Source organism: Pelodiscus sinensis, chromosome 5 (assembly GCF_049634645.1).
Source record: "Pelodiscus sinensis isolate JC-2024 chromosome 5, ASM4963464v1, whole genome shotgun sequence".
NCBI classification, from domain to species: Eukaryota; Metazoa; Chordata; order Testudines; family Trionychidae; genus Pelodiscus; species Pelodiscus sinensis.
Window position 1 is genome coordinate 26,295,071 of NC_134715.1, and position 18,091 is coordinate 26,313,161.

The window sequence follows — 18,091 nt, forward strand, 5'->3', positions numbered from 1 at the left end:
GAATCAAAAATTTATATTGTAGAGCATTTTAGGATTAGAACTTGACAATCTGATTTATAAATATGTAAAAACCATATATAGGAGAGAGAAAGCGAGAGGACAGAATAGGGAATTCCTTCTTGAAACATCAAAAAACAAAATTCTCTCTATGCACTACATCATATAAATATTTTTACCGAAATATAAAAACTTTGTGATGTAAAGAAACAGTGTCCATTAACACACACACACAAAAAGTGGGAATAAAAGAAACACAATCCTTATTCAATTTTAAAAATTAACGGGTTTGTTTGCTTTTCTTAATTTTGAATTAACATGTAAAACACCACAATTACATATACAGATCCATCAGTTCTTGAAAACAAAACAAGAAAACAAACAAAAAAAAAACCACATCAAGACATGCAACATTAGGGTATTAGACAATTAAGTACATTGCTATCAGTATCTTTGTACACCTAATGTAGCCTCAACTGAATTTTATCTCTACTTCTGTCAGAGCAATCACTATTTTCCCAAAAAAACAAGGCAAGCTCACCAGCCAGATGTGCAAATAAGTCTTCAGTTTTTAAATCAATTAATTTGGTAAAGAAGACCTTATGTAGCTCTCATTGGTCAGCAGTAACAGAGGTCTTAATCAGAAAGTCCTAAATGAAATAACATCAGGTACAAAGCTGCCAAGTAAATGAATATAAAGCTTATTTTATGATTATGTAATTAATGATCTTTTATAAACTATAAGAGGGGGCCCATGTTGGGAGCACATGAAAGATAGCATTTATTTTCTGAAATTACATATAAGATGTCATGCTACACAGAACCCGGGATGTAGGTGTCAGCCCTAATGGTTAGAATGCACATGCTAACTCCTCCAGCCCAACACACCAGCCTTCTGAAGGCTCTTGTCCAGCCCCTCATACTACTGAGCCTTGATTCTTCACAGACAATTCTAGGATTCTTCTGCCATCCACTACTCTTAGTTTTCTTGACCATTGCCATGGTTCCTCAGTCCTCAGGCTCTCCCAGAGCTCTGACTCTCCACAGTTGCACTCTCTGCTGCTTCTCTAACTCCCCAGGATTCATCAAGCAAGTGAGGGTGATCATGTGCCAACAGTGTGCAACAACTAGCAGATAATGGAGAAAGTGCTGATATGCTATGCTATTGGCACACGCACTGCATCCTTAGCCTGTTCTGTTCTGCAAGGCTACCAGCATTTATCGTTCTATCATGTATACAAGAAACAAACACATTCAATACATGGTGGAGCAGCATTCTCTTACTTGCGTAGGACGGCCTTTTCATATGAGTGAAAACAAAGCTGAGCTATAAATAGGTGATGAGGTAATCTGTATGAAGTGTACGTAAGCTCAGTATGCTTCATATCCTTGTATTACATCTGAGTTATGTAACTCCAAGCTCTGCCCTTTTGAGTAAATGTTCTGTATACCTAAACAGGAGAAAGAATGGTAAAGCATTTCACTGGGAGCCCAAAGGACCACCAGTGATTCAGCAAGGCCAAGATCAGTGGATAAAGAAAGATGCACGGGGACAAATAGTTACTCTTTAAAAAATGTGGGGTTTTCTTATATATTTAAAAAATACCCAGGCTCTGATGGCCTGCACAACTGCAGGAGAGATCCAAGCCTGTCTAAATTTTATAAACAACTCTAATCACTAAATGTTGCACATGGAGCGAAAATATTTTCATATATTTTATAAAATTTTAATTCCATCTATTGAAAAACCTACATAGCAACTCTTTGTGGGAAGGTAAATACATTGAGTGATAAGATTTTTCTCAGATATTGTACTCTTTTCATTGTGTATGCTAGAACACGCTATATATAAATTATTCACTCCTCATGTTCACATGTCCATCTATGCTGCGCATTTCACCTTACAGTACAGTCAAAAGCAAGTCAACTACGGTGTGTTACTTTGGAGGGATAACTTTCTGTAAAGCTCTTTTGGAAGTAACGCAAGTGCACAATCACTACTCTAAAATAGTGCTCAAAAAGACTGATTTTAGATCTTATGTCTTCCCCTCTTACAACAATATAACTGAAGGTAATTGCTAGATGTATCATAATCCTTTAATCTTATAAAACTTGGCATCAAGTCTCTATGGAAGGATGCATGGTAAAACAGTGCTGCTGCTAAATAATCAGCAAAATAATATTTAAAGCTAGAATTTATTGCTCCAGATTTAACTTGCAGAACCACACTGTTGTGTACAAACTGTTAATCTCCATAGATGCTCAGACATGATTGTCTCCTTGTGTCTAAACACACAAAATACAAGCTGCTATCTGTACAGTTTACAGTACTGAAACACATATATTTGAAAATGAAGTATAGATATGTTACTTTTCAAAGATACATGATTTTATAGCAGGGGTTTACCCAAACTTTTTTTTACAGCCACTTTAAAAATAGACAACAACTTCACTAGTATAGCTAAATTACATCAAATAAAGATTCAGTGTACTGAATGTGAATAAACTGGTCAATTCTCCAGCCTCCCAGATTGTTTATGTTTTGTTTTTGAGGAAACCCCTATACATAAATGAAAATAGTATCTGAGTATATTCTTCAATGGTGGACTAAGCAGTTTCTTAAAACAAGACTTTAGCTTGCCATTCACTTCGGACTGTCTTGAAAATAAGATAAACTACTGCTTAAAAGAACCATCGGAATGCTTCAGCGCTGGGAACAGGTGTTCTCTATAAAAAAAAAAAAGCAAGAAAACAAGTTAAGCTTTTTTATGAGATATTAATAAATAAGATTTCTTCTTGTTTTTTCTTTATATTTCAGCCATATTTGTATTTATCTAGCTATAATATGATGCCTCATATAACTCAACAATTAATAGAAACATCCTTCCTCTGAGAATGTGCCATTTCAGGATTTTATACATACACACACACTTTGTACTATTTCCTTATTAATTAAACAATAATGGAAATTAAAACATAATTATAAAAATCTAGAATGTATAGCAGGAAAAATGGACAGTAGTCATAGAATAACCCTACCATTTTGAAAAGGTTTTTGACTGCTGACTTATTGGATGTATGCTTATGATGGGGGGGCTTTGTAGATGCACACTTTAGCAAGACATTACTTTTAATGCAAGAATAATGAAGACAATCGTAATGTGCACTGTGAAATGATGCACCTGTGCTAATGTCTTGGGAGAATAGGGCAACATTTTCAAACCTCAAGTTGGCAGTCTTATTCTAGATTTTAGCACTTAGGTTCTATTCCAGAAAATCACTAGAACTGGACCTGTAAGCATGTAAATGGTACAAATGCCTTCAACAAGAAGAGTGACTTGCTTAAAGTTGAGCACATGCAGAAATGCTTTCCTGGATCTCTGCTTTAAATAAACATGGCTTACTTCCCTGAGGTTCTGCTTACCCACAACTCCCACTGCAGACAAGCAGTCAGTACTTCTGAAAACTACACCACTCTCTTCTAAATGCCTTAATCAGCCCCTGAACACCCAGCTTTTGCACCCAAGTTTGAAAACACTGACCTATCATTAACAGCCATAAAGTATAACCTACAGTTATAAATGTATAAAGTATAACTTAAGCCTTGTTCTTGCAAAATTCTGAGTGTTTCTGTGAGGTACTATGTGCCCTCAATTCTCTCTGAATTCACTATGGGTTGGTGGTACAGAGCATCCCAAAAGACTGGACCATGGGGTCCATTTCTATTCATACTATAATGAATGCCTTTGTGTTGAAATAATTCTTGAAGACTATGTTGATGCTTTAGTTAAAGAATGCCACTGAAAAGAAGAAGTCTTTAAGTTATATTTTTAATGGAGCCCTTTTACAAAATAAAATGTTTCCATTACAAAATACAGCTAATAAATCATGCACCCAGAAAATTTAGTGGATGCAGCACTACAGGCACCGCTAATCAGTCATCTCAGTTAAGGCATCTTTTCAAAGTTCCACAAAACTGATAATTACCACGGCAAACATTTCATACCACAAAAGTAATCAATTATAATAACCAGGCTCAAACAGTCTGCAGGCCGCCTTGTAGAAATACTTAAAATTAAATCAGTTGAATAAATATGGCAAGGGAATAAAACGGAAGCAGAGTTCTTCTTGTTTTATCTTTATCATTCATTCCCACATAAATATCAGAGAGGAAAGAATTTTTGCTGTGTAATCAGAAATCTAAATTATTCAATATCTTATTTCTGTCTATGAAAGTTAAAGTTTTAATAAATCATCTGAAAAATTTGCTTCCAAAAATGAGTTTGGTTATTGTATAAATATGCTCTGAATATTCAAGTGTTCTTTGTTAGTATGTGCCAAAATAGGTATTGATTATGTCCCCTATAACAATTGCTGTTTTTCTCTATCACACATACTCAGTTCTAGGGTATGTACCTGTAATAACAAAGCTAAGCACAGCTTCCTTCAAAAGTATACTGAAGAGAGATGATATGCTTGCTAGACCATCCACAGAGTTCTGTGTACTTGTAAGATGGCTGCTGCTAATATAATTTATAATTTATAAAGAAGTTGACTATAAAAGAAGCTTGAGTTTAGAACAATAGCAAGCAATTGCATGTCTAAATCAACCTCAGAGGAATGGGCTAATCACATATAAGTATCACACTTACATATTGTCTTTGAAAGCAACATTTAAGTATTCTACTATGAATACTTTTTTATATCTGGGTTTGAGCTAGTCTTTATTTACTTTCTTGCAGCATCAAGTTGAGTTACTCTGTCAGACATTGTCGTATCAGCTGGAAGTAAAGGTGCAGCGTCTGATTAAAAGGTCAATCAGACCTTTAAACACACAGAATAATATTTCTGAAGGGCAAAGCTGCTGTTTAATATCAGTGCTTCAGAAACAACTACAAGATAAGGTCTTTTGTATCAGCACAGGAAATTTTAATTAAACATATAGTATAATTAAAATGTATTGCACTAGCCACTGACTTGGGAATCAGCTGTGACTATTTTTAATTATTAAACCATGCAAAAAGCAAAAGCAAACAAAAAACAAGGATTGACAAGATGGATCAAATTAGGTCAAACCCAATTTATGGGACGAAATTCTTTGATTTTTACCCTCACAATGGACAAGGCTATATTTAGGAGAAAAGAGATCTTTCAGCCAGTCTGGTGGCTCAGCACACCAATCCATAAGCTTAAGTGCAATGACCATCTACCTTCTGGTTGTATAAATTCAAGAGTCCCAGCTGGGGAATCAAACTCTTGATGAGATTACAGTGAGTTTCTGAATCTCGGTTATGCTTGCAGGGAATCATTATCCTGAGTGACAGGAAAGACAGATTCCCCTGGAAGTTAGGGGGAGGGGAAGTAAGGAATAGAATTGGAGTTGATCAGCACTGTTGAAGGCAGTCTTCACTGATCATGCAGGTGCAAGTACAGCAGCTTCCTTCCCAGGAGGGAACTTAAAAACCTGCAGCCCCAGCTTCTCCTAACAGGTAATGCTACAAAGCATACTGTTGCAGATAATTTATCTCAAAATAAACCTGATATGAAATGACCTTCAAGCTTAAAACTTTCTATTCTGTTTTTCTTTTGGTCAGCTTTAACTAACAAAGGTATTTTCTATGTAAGTAAAAGAAGTAGCTCAAACATTTGAAATATTATATTTTAATTGCATTTTTGAAGTCAGCTTCACACAAACAGCCTAGAGAATTACATTTTTGGCTTTAAGATAAAAGAAACACAATCAAATCCCTTTAAACAAACACACACCAAAATAATATTTTTTAAATTATAAATATTGGGTCTGCATCTGTTCCCATGGGCAAAAATGCTCATTAACTTTAGTAAGACCAGGTCCTTTATACAAATACACAAATACACACCCTTCCAATACAGCAAAATAGTAAAATGTACTGAAATTACAAACTCTTTAAATTCTTCACTACAGGCTCTATTTTAACTGGAACTCAGCTACTCTTTTGGCATAAGAATTCAGACGTTTAAAAATGTATTCTATATACACCGCTGCTGTGGCTGCAGCTCTAACACAGTGCTGCTGTACCAGTCTTTGCAGATGCTAGATCACATATATTTTATTATTTTATATAGTACATTAGGGAAACAGTTTTGTGGCAGCATAGGGAAATAAAAAAAAAGAAATGTATCTGAGAAGGGTACATAGTTATGACCTGAGTATTTGTAAATTTCAAAGGAAAACCCTTTATATACAGTAGCAAATTCAAATCTGGGCTTTTACACACACCCACCTACTTGCAGGCCAGTTTTCTGAATCCCTTATTCATGTTGAACACTACATACTGACATGACTAGTCCGAGTAAAATAAACATGCCAGACCATGGGAGGCTTGGGACACACATACACAAGAAGCTGTTTCTCTCACCATTATGGCCTGTGCAAAGGCCTATCACAGTTAACAGTCCCTGAACTTGGAAAACTGACTATTCACTCAATATGCCCCAAAGGCACAGGTATCATAAGTGGAACAGGAGGGCCCTTAGGTCCTCTCCTGACCCCAAACCAAGTTGTGCAGTGAGACAGCTGCATAGAAAAAAGCAGGCTTGACCATTCTGCACAGAGCTTTGTGTGCTGGGGAGTTTGGGAAAGAAGTGTGTCTCCAAGAAGGACATTCCCTTCCTAAGGATGCGTCTACAGTGCACCATGACTTGAAATAAGAGTTGCCATACAAGCTACACAAATTGTTATCTTATTTCGATGCTATTTCAAAATAGCTTATTTAATCATTGGGTACTGTCTACACAGCGCCAAATTTTGAAATAAAGTGCTATTCCAAAATGTCCCTTACTCCTCGTAGAATGAGGTTTACAGGGATATCAGAATAGCGAGCCCAAAATAAAAGGCTTGCTGTGAAGACGCGGGATAACTATTCCTCTGGTATCCTGAAATAGCGTTGCGGTGTAGACGTATCCAGAAAGTCCCAAGTCACAAAAGCAGTTCTGAACTTGGATCACTGGTAAAAATGGCACAATTTTGTCCAGTGAGACGTATGCAATTGTGAATGTGGCTGGAAGGAGAAGAGGAAGCTAGTCTTCAAGGCCCAGGGTAGATGCTCCACAATTCCAGCATGTTACATTTTGCATCAATAACCAGCCCAGAATCCAGTGCTGGCTACCAGTTACTATTGACTGAATAACTATCTGAGTAGACTTCTTGGCTGTGTCTACACTGGCACCCTTTTCCGTAAATGGGATGCTAATGAGACACTTCGGAATTGCAAATTCCGCGGGGGATTTAAATACCCCCCACGGCATTTGCATGAACATGGCTGCCGCTTTTTTCCGGCTCGGGCTTTTGCCGGAGAAAAGTGCCAGTCTAGACGGGATCTTGCGGAAAACAAGCCCTTTTCCGGAAGATTCCTTATTCCCTTGAAAGTAGGAATAAGGGATCTTCCGGAAAAGGGCTTATTTCCGCAAGATCCCGTCTAGACTGGTGCTTTTCTCCGGCAAAACCCCGAGTCGGAAAAAAGCAGCAGCCATGTTCATGCAAATGCCGCGGGGGGTATTTAATCCCCCACGGCATTTGCAATTCCGACTGGTCTCATTAGCATCCCTTTTCCGGAAAGGGGTGCCAATGTAGACACAGCCCTTATGTATAATAACAGCACAACTTTAGTTAATTAGAAGACTAATAAACTCTAAAAAATCCATGAAGCAGTCAGAAAACAGAAGAACATTAGAGGAGACCAGGCATGTGGAATCCTCCTTTCCCATTCCACTAAGCCAAACATTTTACCTGCAAGCTAATGGAGGCTCCATTTTACCTGAGCTTCCTCTTTTAAGGCTACTTAGAGATGGCTGCTACTCACAGGAATATATTTAAGGCTGTATCCTCCCAAACACACACACTTTCCCACCATGCTTGCCTTCCTCCACATGCTACTTTTCTTGAAGCAGCTCCTGGAAGAGCAGGGACAAGGTAGGTATGAAATTTCTTCTTTGCCTCACACAAAGCCAGATAGATTACCTTCGTGCCGGAAACTATGCAAGGATTAGGAAGAAGAAATAATTCCCCAAACCAAGGGGAGGATGCAGGGCATAACTCTTGTGCAGGCTACAACCGTTGTACTTTCTGCAGGGGGTTGCGGCTCATAACCTCCTACTCTATATACTTCAATGTCCTCTTCAAAGTGACAAGGTGAAGCTGACACAGAGTCAAGCTATGCTATGCATATGTGGTAGGATGTCCCTATCTGCACCTTCTCTGCAGACAGTTTGTTCCTCCCATGAATATACTTACACATATCAGAATGGCTTTGAGGTACCTAATAAATGCAAGATTCAATTCAAGAGTTTTCCTGAAATTCTCCCTCAGGCTAGAGAGTTTGGAGGGTCATAGAGTGTGTAAACTCCTAACCTTTCATACCCTGGAAATCTACATAGCCCTGAAACTACTGTCTAAAGCACAAGCTGCTTTTTCAAGCTACTTCTCTGCCTTGCTCCCAACCCTCCTGATGGATCTTGCTGAGGTATGCTGCCATTGAACAAGCTAGCTGTGCCAGCACAAATACAAGTTATTGTGTCTCAGGCAGGCATGAATACAACTTAGGCATGAATATCCACTAACAGAGGGAGAGGGGGAGGGTTGGTTCCACAGAGAGCTACTCATCACCTTCCAACCCTGGCATCGCCCCCACAAAATCCCATGGTGCTCTTACCCCACAGAAGAGCTTTCTCAGGATCTGGACAAAGATGGAAGCATACCCTGGAGCAGTCATTCTCCACCTCTGCCAGGATCTGCTGGATTCTGCTATCTTCCACCCAGAGACTCTATCTTTCTATTATTTATAAATTATACCACAGTGTAACAGACTCTAGGACAAATAGTGAGCTTGTTTTATTCATCTGAGTGAAAAGATCTCTTGCCATACCAGAGCCTCAGTCCTGTGTTTCTTCATACCAGGGATGACATTTAACATTTATGTTAAAAGTCAGTTTTATTTATTTTGAGGGGACAGGCATTTTTTTTTTTACTCGTAGTCATTTTTCCACTTACACTGCACATCTTCCATGCTGTATTTGACACAAACCAGATTTAGAACAGACCAGATCAGGAAATTCATTTGACTTTCTCTGCCACCAAGTTCATACAGCTAAAAAAGTAAACCACTACACTGGATATGACATAGAAATAAAAACTAAATCACTGATTCTGGACCAGGTTCTTATACTCCAATTCATTTTCTGTACCTCACTTAGCAAACAGTCCCAGAGATTTTAAGGGGCTATTTGACACGTGAAGTACAACTCAAGGTATCAGAACTGGCTGATAATTACAGAACTAAAGATCTGTCCTTACAGGGCCAGAATTCTTCACTCGAACTCACTGTCAGTAGTATTCCAAAGTAGTCCCAATTGAAATAAATACATGCAGTAGATACTTCTGAGTGGAAGTAAGCATGACAGGACATAGTCTTTATCTTCATTATTTGTTCCCTATATTAGCTTGCTTTTCCTTGAATTTAATTAGAAGCATCTTTAAAAAGCATGAGATTAAATTTTGGGAAATGGGGAAAGAATTTTAACATTTCAGAAAATATCAGTGTGCAGTATCATCGTGGAAAACACTTAATAAATACAGATCAGTAACTGGTTGCATGGGATCAGAACTAATGCTGAGAAAGATATCAGCTGTGAAATATTAATATAATGGAGTTCCTAATCATGTTGATGAGCATCTACTTTTATGAGTACTCTTATTGGCTTTCAAGGAGACTACTCACATAAGTAAGATCTCCCCAACATCAGTAGGTGCTCCACAATCTGGCCCTAAATCCCAAAACCTAGATTGTGCCTTTAAAATGAGCTTATTTGAAGACTAGGCACGTACATGTGTCACTCCAAGATGCAGGAAGAGCCTTGGAAAGAAACGGTTTAACCCTTCTTCTTCTGAGCTGGGAAATAATTTGCTACGGTCACTTTCTAGAACAATCCCTCTTCTGCCAGTTCAGCTCTGCTGGCCAAAAAACTTAGGGATGGAGTCACAGCTCTGTGTCTTCTCCACCCATCTGCTCATGAGGGGGAGTAGCACGCTTGTAAATCCTGCTTTCCCCATTGCCTTTACACTCCGAGCAACAATCTGGAAAGGCGGTGCCAGATCGTGGTGAGGATCTTGCTTGCCTTTGTGTTACTGTGCAACCACAATCCTGCCCTTAATTAACAGCTTTCTGTCAAAGGTGAATCAGAAGAAATTAACATCAGTGGAATGTCATTTAATTTTTAAAAATTCCTGTGGCTTTTCATCTATACCTGAAGCTAAGGACAGAGCTGATCAGATGCAGAAGGCAGCTTCTAAACGGCTTATGACAGCTCCATTATTAATGATTATTTAATAAATAATGCCCAAAGACCTCAATTGGGATCAGGAATTGTTTCTTGTTTGTTCTGACGGGCCTCTGACAACCTATTTGCTTTTTTTCAGGGAAAGGGAAGGGACATATAGAATCACTGTAGTAAAGAGAGCTACTCATCAGCTAGAAAAAATGTTGATCTGACCAGAGGAGATATGAATTATTACTTTCAGAATCACCATTCAAATTAAAATATGGCACCATCCAATTTATTGACCTTATAGTAATCCTAAACACTGCATTTGGCTATTTCACAACAACATAATATAAATATCAAGAAATTACACTGCAAAAGTACTAAAAACCAAAACCATTTGTCAACCAGTTTCAGCTCTGTCCCTGTTCGCTTCAAAAATCTGTCTTGCTTTTTCTTCTCATTCTGCTCTGCTATGAATTAACAGCTAAAAACTCCCTTTTCCCTCCACACACACACAGTCTGCCACTATTGTAATTTAATCCCTATGAACACCAGCCATCAGTCTCTATCACTTAGCACTCCCACCCCTCCCCCCATGCAGGCATTCTTGTTAACATTCAATCCATTAATAAGAAATCCCTGTTGGTACATCATCCTCTGAAACATGACTTAGCACTCAAGCTCTGACATCTCTTTAATGTCCTCTAGGTTATCTTTTTTCTAAGAAACCGCAATTCAAGACATAGATGAACCATGGTTTGTCATCACAAGATCTAAATATAAATCTCCCTTCTCCAGACCTATCTCAATAACTATAACTGCCTTTGAGCAACTCTTAATCCTCCTTCCCACACCACTGAACCTAAAATGATCTAATCAATAGGACATCATGGCCAATTAATCCATTAGGATTCCTCATACTGTGCAACAAGCAGAGTTAGTCAAAAAATGGTCACATAAAAGGTTTCCTTATTTGTGGCAAAACTGTCAAAAAATGTCAAGCAGCTCTAGTAATTAGTAGTGACATCTTCAATTTATGGGAGACAGCAGTTGTTTTTAATCAATGTTAAAGATGCCGAATGGACAGTGGAGAAGTCTGGTGAACACCACATATACACAAATTAGGTCCAGCAGGAAGAGCAGAAGCACAGTCTTCCCTACAGTACTTAACTCAAATTCCTCAACTGGAAGGATCACCTATAGAGGTTAAAAGGTTGTTTCCCAGGCTATTCAGTCCTTGGCCTCTCTTCTGAGACCACCCCAATGATAATTAACATTCAACTTGGATGATTTTGCAAGGTGGCCACACTTACGGGATTAACACCTCCAATTCATTGTACATAGGTCACCAAACAACCAAGGAGTGTTAGAGTTTATAGTCCTCACCATCCTGGACTGGGATGAACTGATCACTTACTGGGGGCAGGTTTCAAATTTCATTACCAATCCCTTCTGTCCATGAGATCCCCACCTCTCAATCACTAGTGAGTTTACTATTCATATTAATGACTCCTCCATGCATTTTTTGCCTCTTTTTTCCTCCCCAAAACATTTTTCCTTTGTCACTGTCATCCACTCAGATCAAAGCTTCAACATAATCCACTTCCAGCTCCCCTTTTTCTTCTCAGGCTATGCTGCGTCAGGATGATCGCTCCTTCCACAAATTCAAAATTGCATTCCTTTACCTTACAGCTATCTGTAATAACCTAAAACACACAGGCCACACAGTCCCCACTCAATGAATCATCTCAGTCCTCCATAAGCTAGCATCATCTCCATTCCTCCCACTTATGAGCTTGTCATTAACTTACAACTTCATCATTTCCTTAACTCTTGACCAGTTTATCTTCTTCTGATCTTATACAGCCTCCCATGCCACATGCTTCCCTAGCACCGAGATCATCTCCATGGCATTAACTCAGTTTAATGCATGGAAAATAAGTTGAATACATTTCAGTTCACTATCCACTGGGCCATGTGGAAGCCCAATTCACACCTTAAAAAACCCCTACTAGTGTATGAAGATGGAGTTTCTCTTATCAATCATCCAGGATCCTGGGAATTCATTGCCAATACAAATCCCCTCTTCATTCTAACTTCTCACTCCAAAACTCCTGCACCAAGGTAGTATTTGCTACTGTCTTTCTTTTGAAATTGAGAAGCTATGTCTACACTAGTGAGCTTAAAGTGGAACAGCTGTACCAATGCAGCAGCTGTAAGATTGTTCTTGTAGCAGCTCTATCCTGAGGAGAGCTCTCCCATCAACATGATAAAGCCACCAAAAGAAGCATCTCCTGCTAACATAGCTCTGTACACATGAGTACTTATGCCAGTGAAACTTATTATCATTCAGGGGTCTGTTTTTACACCACTGGGCAACCTAAGGGGTAGTGTAGACATGACATAAGTGTTGTGTCACTCCATCACTACTTTTACCTCAGTCACCTTTTCCTTTACATCTGAAATCTGGCACCCCTTCCACAGCACTGCTAATGGCCACAGCTGTTCCAATTACAACCCATCAGTGGTCTGTGTGAACAAAACCAGCTCCTGAGTTGATCTCCCCGAAAATATGGCACCACCTTCCCCACACCTTTGCAATATTATATTAGTATAGTTTACCTTTGATTCTACTGGAGATTTTGTTGTGGCTCTGAAAGTGGCAGGCCACTCCACCACCATACGCCAGAAAAGATCTCATTTTACCCTTCCTTATTCACTCCCTTCCTTTCTCTCAACAAAGTTATGGAGAAAGCAAAAAACCTCTGAGCTCTTTAAACATTTTTCTTAGCATGCACTCTTTGAACGCTTTCAATCTGTTTTTTTAACTCTTTCACCATCTCTAAGAACATGCCTCTTTAGATGGTTGATGATAAACTCTCTGCCCATAACCACAAAGTCCTCTTTCTGCTTACACTATTGTAGCTCAATGCAGCTTTCAGTATTATCAGTAGTTTTGCCCTTCTTCAAACCAGGATCCTCTCTAGCACTGTCTCCTCCTGGTTGTCTCTGGGCTGCCACTCTCCCCATCAAAGCCTGGAAGATAATAACCAACTTTCCATCTCACTTCACCATAATGTTTGACTGCAGAATACATCAAACACAGTAGTTCTTCTCTTTGATAAAAGGTCCTGTTTGTATCATGCTTTAAAATTTTGCTCCCCTTCTTAAATCAGATCTGTACTTTGCTCTACAACGTCAGGCATCATACTAACCACCGATAATATTTCCTGATATTTTGATCATGTGTATATTTTTGTACCGTCAGCTATGAAACACTGCACGGATTCATCCTTACCTTGATGCTAAATTATTTACTCCTGCTTTTGTCAATTCCTGTTCTGACTATAGTAGTTTTCTCCTGGTCTGAATACAGCAGGCTACTATTTTCCTATAAAAAGTAAGGTTGTGTCACTCCTATCTTTAGTGGGGTTCTACTGGCACTGAATCCAGATCAAAACTGTTGATTGTGAGAACTCTCTGTAGCTGTGTCTATCCTACCTATCTGTCCTCATCTACACCCCCTCCTTTGACTACCTATTTTGAACTCCACTGTGCCCTCCCGTACAATTCACTGTAACTGTCTTGAGATCAGTGTGTTGCCTCTTCCATCTCTCTCTCTTCTCCACTCTTTAAGCCATGGAATAATTTCCTCCCTTTAAAACCTCTCCATTCTCCTTACCTTACAAATGGCACTTTTAATAAAGTGTTTTATGACACTGAGTATTACTACATAACATAAATTGTAAGTCACTGCAAGTCAGTATGGAGTTGAAATGCACACTATCCTGAGACAATAAACAATGAAGGTTTCTGAAATGTTAAAAATTCAGTAATCTCAGTAAAAACAGTAACAGTGGAAAAAAGAAACACTATTATACCTAAATAAGAAAGTTTTGGAAGAGTTTATTACCCTTTAAGAACAAGACTCACAGTATGACCTAGACTTGAGCTACAGGCCATTCTCACTATAAGTCCAAGATACATTCCAAAAAACTTGGACTTACAGTGAAATAAATTAAAGCGGAGAATTTTTTTCCCACTGCTGACTTCTATTTGAGCAATTTTTTTTGCATGACTTAAGAGCAGGGAATGGGAGGACTTATATAACGCATCAGTTCCTACAAGCGTCAACAACTTTAATGTGGAATGGATGTATATCAGGGCAACTTATAGTGGGGACGTCCAGTATTGTAGGATTTTATAATATGGCACTCATCACTGTAGTATCTGAGCACGTGGTTAAATATTAAGAAACAGTGAAACTTTAGAGAACTGCAAAAATCCAGTAGGGTTAACACATACTATCGATTTTACAGTTTTAAAATAAATTAAGAGGAAACCTAGGAGTTCCTGGGAAGAGAAAATACTTCCCATAATGTTTGAGAGTAGAAGTTAACAAGCCTGCTGGGATCTTTTTAGCCCCTGCAGAGCTAAGGCTTCAACATTATTAAATAGCTGTCGCATCTGAAGTATGGTGCAACATAACTCAATAAACAACAGAAAACATATGATGCTGAATAGGGGAAGGCTTTAGATTACCCTGCAGAATAATTCAATTTTAGGACAGGTGTTTGCATGTGATGGAACAAGATATGCCTGCAAAAAATATAAATGTATCAAAAAAAAGCCACTGTAGCTTGAGTTTACAAAAGCGGAATAGTGTCAAATTAAACTGTATGCGTTTCAAAACATTATTGTTCAAGGTTAAGCACTCAAAGGAGAGATTTAAGGAAACAAGAGGCTAAATTGAATCCCCACCCCCCAAAACATCTAGGTTACAACAACAGAGAATGCTATTCCTCAGAAATAATTTTTGCATATAGGAAAAATTTTCAAAAGTTTGTGACTTAGGCTTTATTGAAAATGGAGTTCCTAAGTCCCATTGAACCACTTATGAGACTTAGCAGCATTTTCAAAAAGTGACTTTGGCATTAGGAGCCTATGTCACTTAGATGCTTTTGAAAATTTCATCTTAAACCCTTCGCATCACGTCCTATCCAACGACCATTTCAAATTCAAACCAGTGATGGAACAGATCTGTAATATATTAGACTTAAAGATGTGAATTCTAGATTTACCAACATAGAGATATTTTACTCATCAAACTTAAACTAACAACCTAGACATTCAAAGTACCAACTTTTCTTTCACTGGTATTTTGTTAAGTTTGGTCTGAAATTCTATGTTCCTAGCATTACTACAATATCAGTATCTTAATGGTCACTATACAACAAATACATTACTTGGTACAGCAATTAGAAATTGGCTTTTATCCAAGGCAGATTTTTAAAAATATATATATTTCAAAAGCATTACCACATGCTTGCTATTCATAGTATACCAACAGCTGAAGTCCTAACTCATTCCTTCCTAAAGCAAAACTCCCACAGACTTCTGAAAGAGATTTGGAAGACTAAGTAATAAATATAAACTGAGTGGGAACTTGAGGATTTGGCTGATTAAAATAAAATATAATTACTTAATATTAATGCAAATATTTAGGCCCTAATTCTGCAACTCTCACACTGAACAAACCATACTGTAACATACTGAAACAAGTAGTCCTATTGGTTTAAATGAGACTACTTGGTAAGCAGGTCAAATCCCAGATAATGTCATTATTTATATGATCCAAGCATTTGACAAATACACCACTAGATACAATTTTCAAACTTAGGAGTCACTTTAGGAAATGGGGATTTGGTTTCTAAATCACCTAGGCACTTCTGAACATGTTACATCTCACATTTATTTCTGTCAGACAAATATTTGGTCTCATTTACCATATGAATTGTGAATCAGTCAGTTCAAACCCACCAAATCAATATGCACCGATTGCAGGAGAGCTGCACTAGTGTAAAACTGGAAAAATGCAGTCACAATGCTAGATTAAATCGTAGCCTCACTGAAGTCAATGGCAAAACTCCCATTAACTTCAATGGGTCCAAAATTTCACCCATTGTATTTATATAAGGTATAATACCTTAAGATCACTGAATCAAATTCCTTGATTTAAACAATGTGTAGACTCATTAAAATAAATGGGGTTTCCAAGATGATAAGTCAGGGCTGAACCTGACCCATAATCCTGACTCATCAGTGTTTTAGTTTAGAACATTTTAAATGCAACAGAAATTCAAAAACTGTCATAACTTATTTATCTCTGATTATTCAAGTGTTTTACTGATGAACAATATTAGACCAATGACTAGTAAATACAAATAATTTTTGAGTGAAAAATAGAGTTTGCAGAAAAAAAATAGTTTAACCAAGTTTGGCTGGATAGCTGATTCCTTAAAATTACTACCTAGTTTTGGTGGTGCTAGATTTCTTTCATTTTAAAAAGCATTCAACCCTTTCTTTCCTGTCTCACACAACACAAAATTCTAGTGCATTTTATAAACAGTACCCCTTGAATGTCTTTCATGAAAGGTGAACTAAAATATTGGGATTTTATTTTATAAATGTGTTGAAGAGTACGCTATTTTTTGTTTGGCTTTTAGTTCTAAAAATTAAATAAAGACCGTAAGAAAATATTAAATTTAATAAACAGATTAAATACCATCCCTGTTTAAAGAAGCTACCAATTCCTCCACTGTTCTAAGGATCCAAAAGCCCTTGTAGATCAGTAAATGGACTTTAAGCCTGACCTGACAAGATGCTGAATGCTTTCTCCAAGGCCCTCAGTTTACTGGTCTCCCATGACTTAACTGAAAGATGAAGACATTTCACACCTTCCAGGACCCACTCCCATGTGTAGAACTGCAAATGGCTTCCATGAGATTTTTGAGCAGCCAGAGTGAAGATGCCTGCAGCTCTTCCAGATCATACTATGGAGCTGCAGCAGGCATCATTGTGATGCATATTGTTTCGATCATGGGACCTCAGATGCCAAAAAGAACTAATTATTTAATTCAGTCTATCACACCCATCATTGTAATATCTGGGTGAATGCTACAAAAATTAATTTAATAAGCTATTGTAAAATTTCAGCAAAACTGCCTCTGTCTCCTGCACCCACTGACAAGATAAATACCTCCTTGGCTATATGCTCAATTTAAGAAGCAGCAGCAGAAAACAAGAGAAAAATGCATCTTGCTATGCTGCTAAAAAAAAACAAAGAAACAATAAAATAAAATGTCTAGATTCTGATTCTAGCACACTGCAAGAAGTGGTGAATTCAAGAGCCAAGAACCTTCCATTAGGAATGTTCTACCACTCCCCCTAAGAATTAATTGTGGAGATGGAAAAACAAGAGCATGGTGGTCGAATGCAACTGAACAACAAGGAAGAAACCGTAAAAAGTAAAGCCAAAACCTTGTCGTCACTCCGCGGAGGATCGACACTGCCTCGATTGAGTTTCCGGATTTCAATTTGGCAAGTCTAGTTAACACCCGCTAAATCGAACTCAGAAGGCATCCCCACTGGTAGCCAATACTCTTGCTCTTGCAAGGAGTAAGGGAAGCCGATGAGAGTGTTTGCTTCCATTGGCCTCCCACTATGGGGACAGCACCAAGCTCAGCTTAAGTTAACCGACTCCTGCTATGCATTCTACATATTTTATGTAGCTGGAGTTGTGTACCTTAAGCCAAGCTTCCAGATCTAGTGTAGACCTAGCCCAAGACAGGTGAGGGCTTTATGGCTGACAACCAAATTCTTGAAAAAGAGCCTGGAAGAGACTGATGCAGTTGCTTAGATTGTAAGCTCTTTGGGGAAGGAACATTTTGTTTTAGCATCGTAAAGTTCTGGTCCAGACTAGGGCAACTGGGCACTATGCTAGCACAAATAAGAA

General features: G+C 38.1%; 1 protein-coding gene across 2 annotated transcripts in view; it reads right to left on the minus strand.

Moving 5' to 3' along the window:
- LOC106731716 (CXXC-type zinc finger protein 4) overlaps positions 1 to 18,091 on the minus strand; it is a 26,787-nt gene continuing 8,696 nt past the window's right edge. For both annotated transcript variants that reach the window (XM_075929686.1, XM_075929685.1), the window contains one exon: positions 1 to 2,724. In XM_075929686.1, coding sequence (XP_075785801.1) covers positions 2,680 to 2,724 — 45 coding nt within the window. In that variant the 3' untranslated portion in view covers positions 1 to 2,679. The remainder of the gene's footprint in view (positions 2,725 to 18,091) is intronic.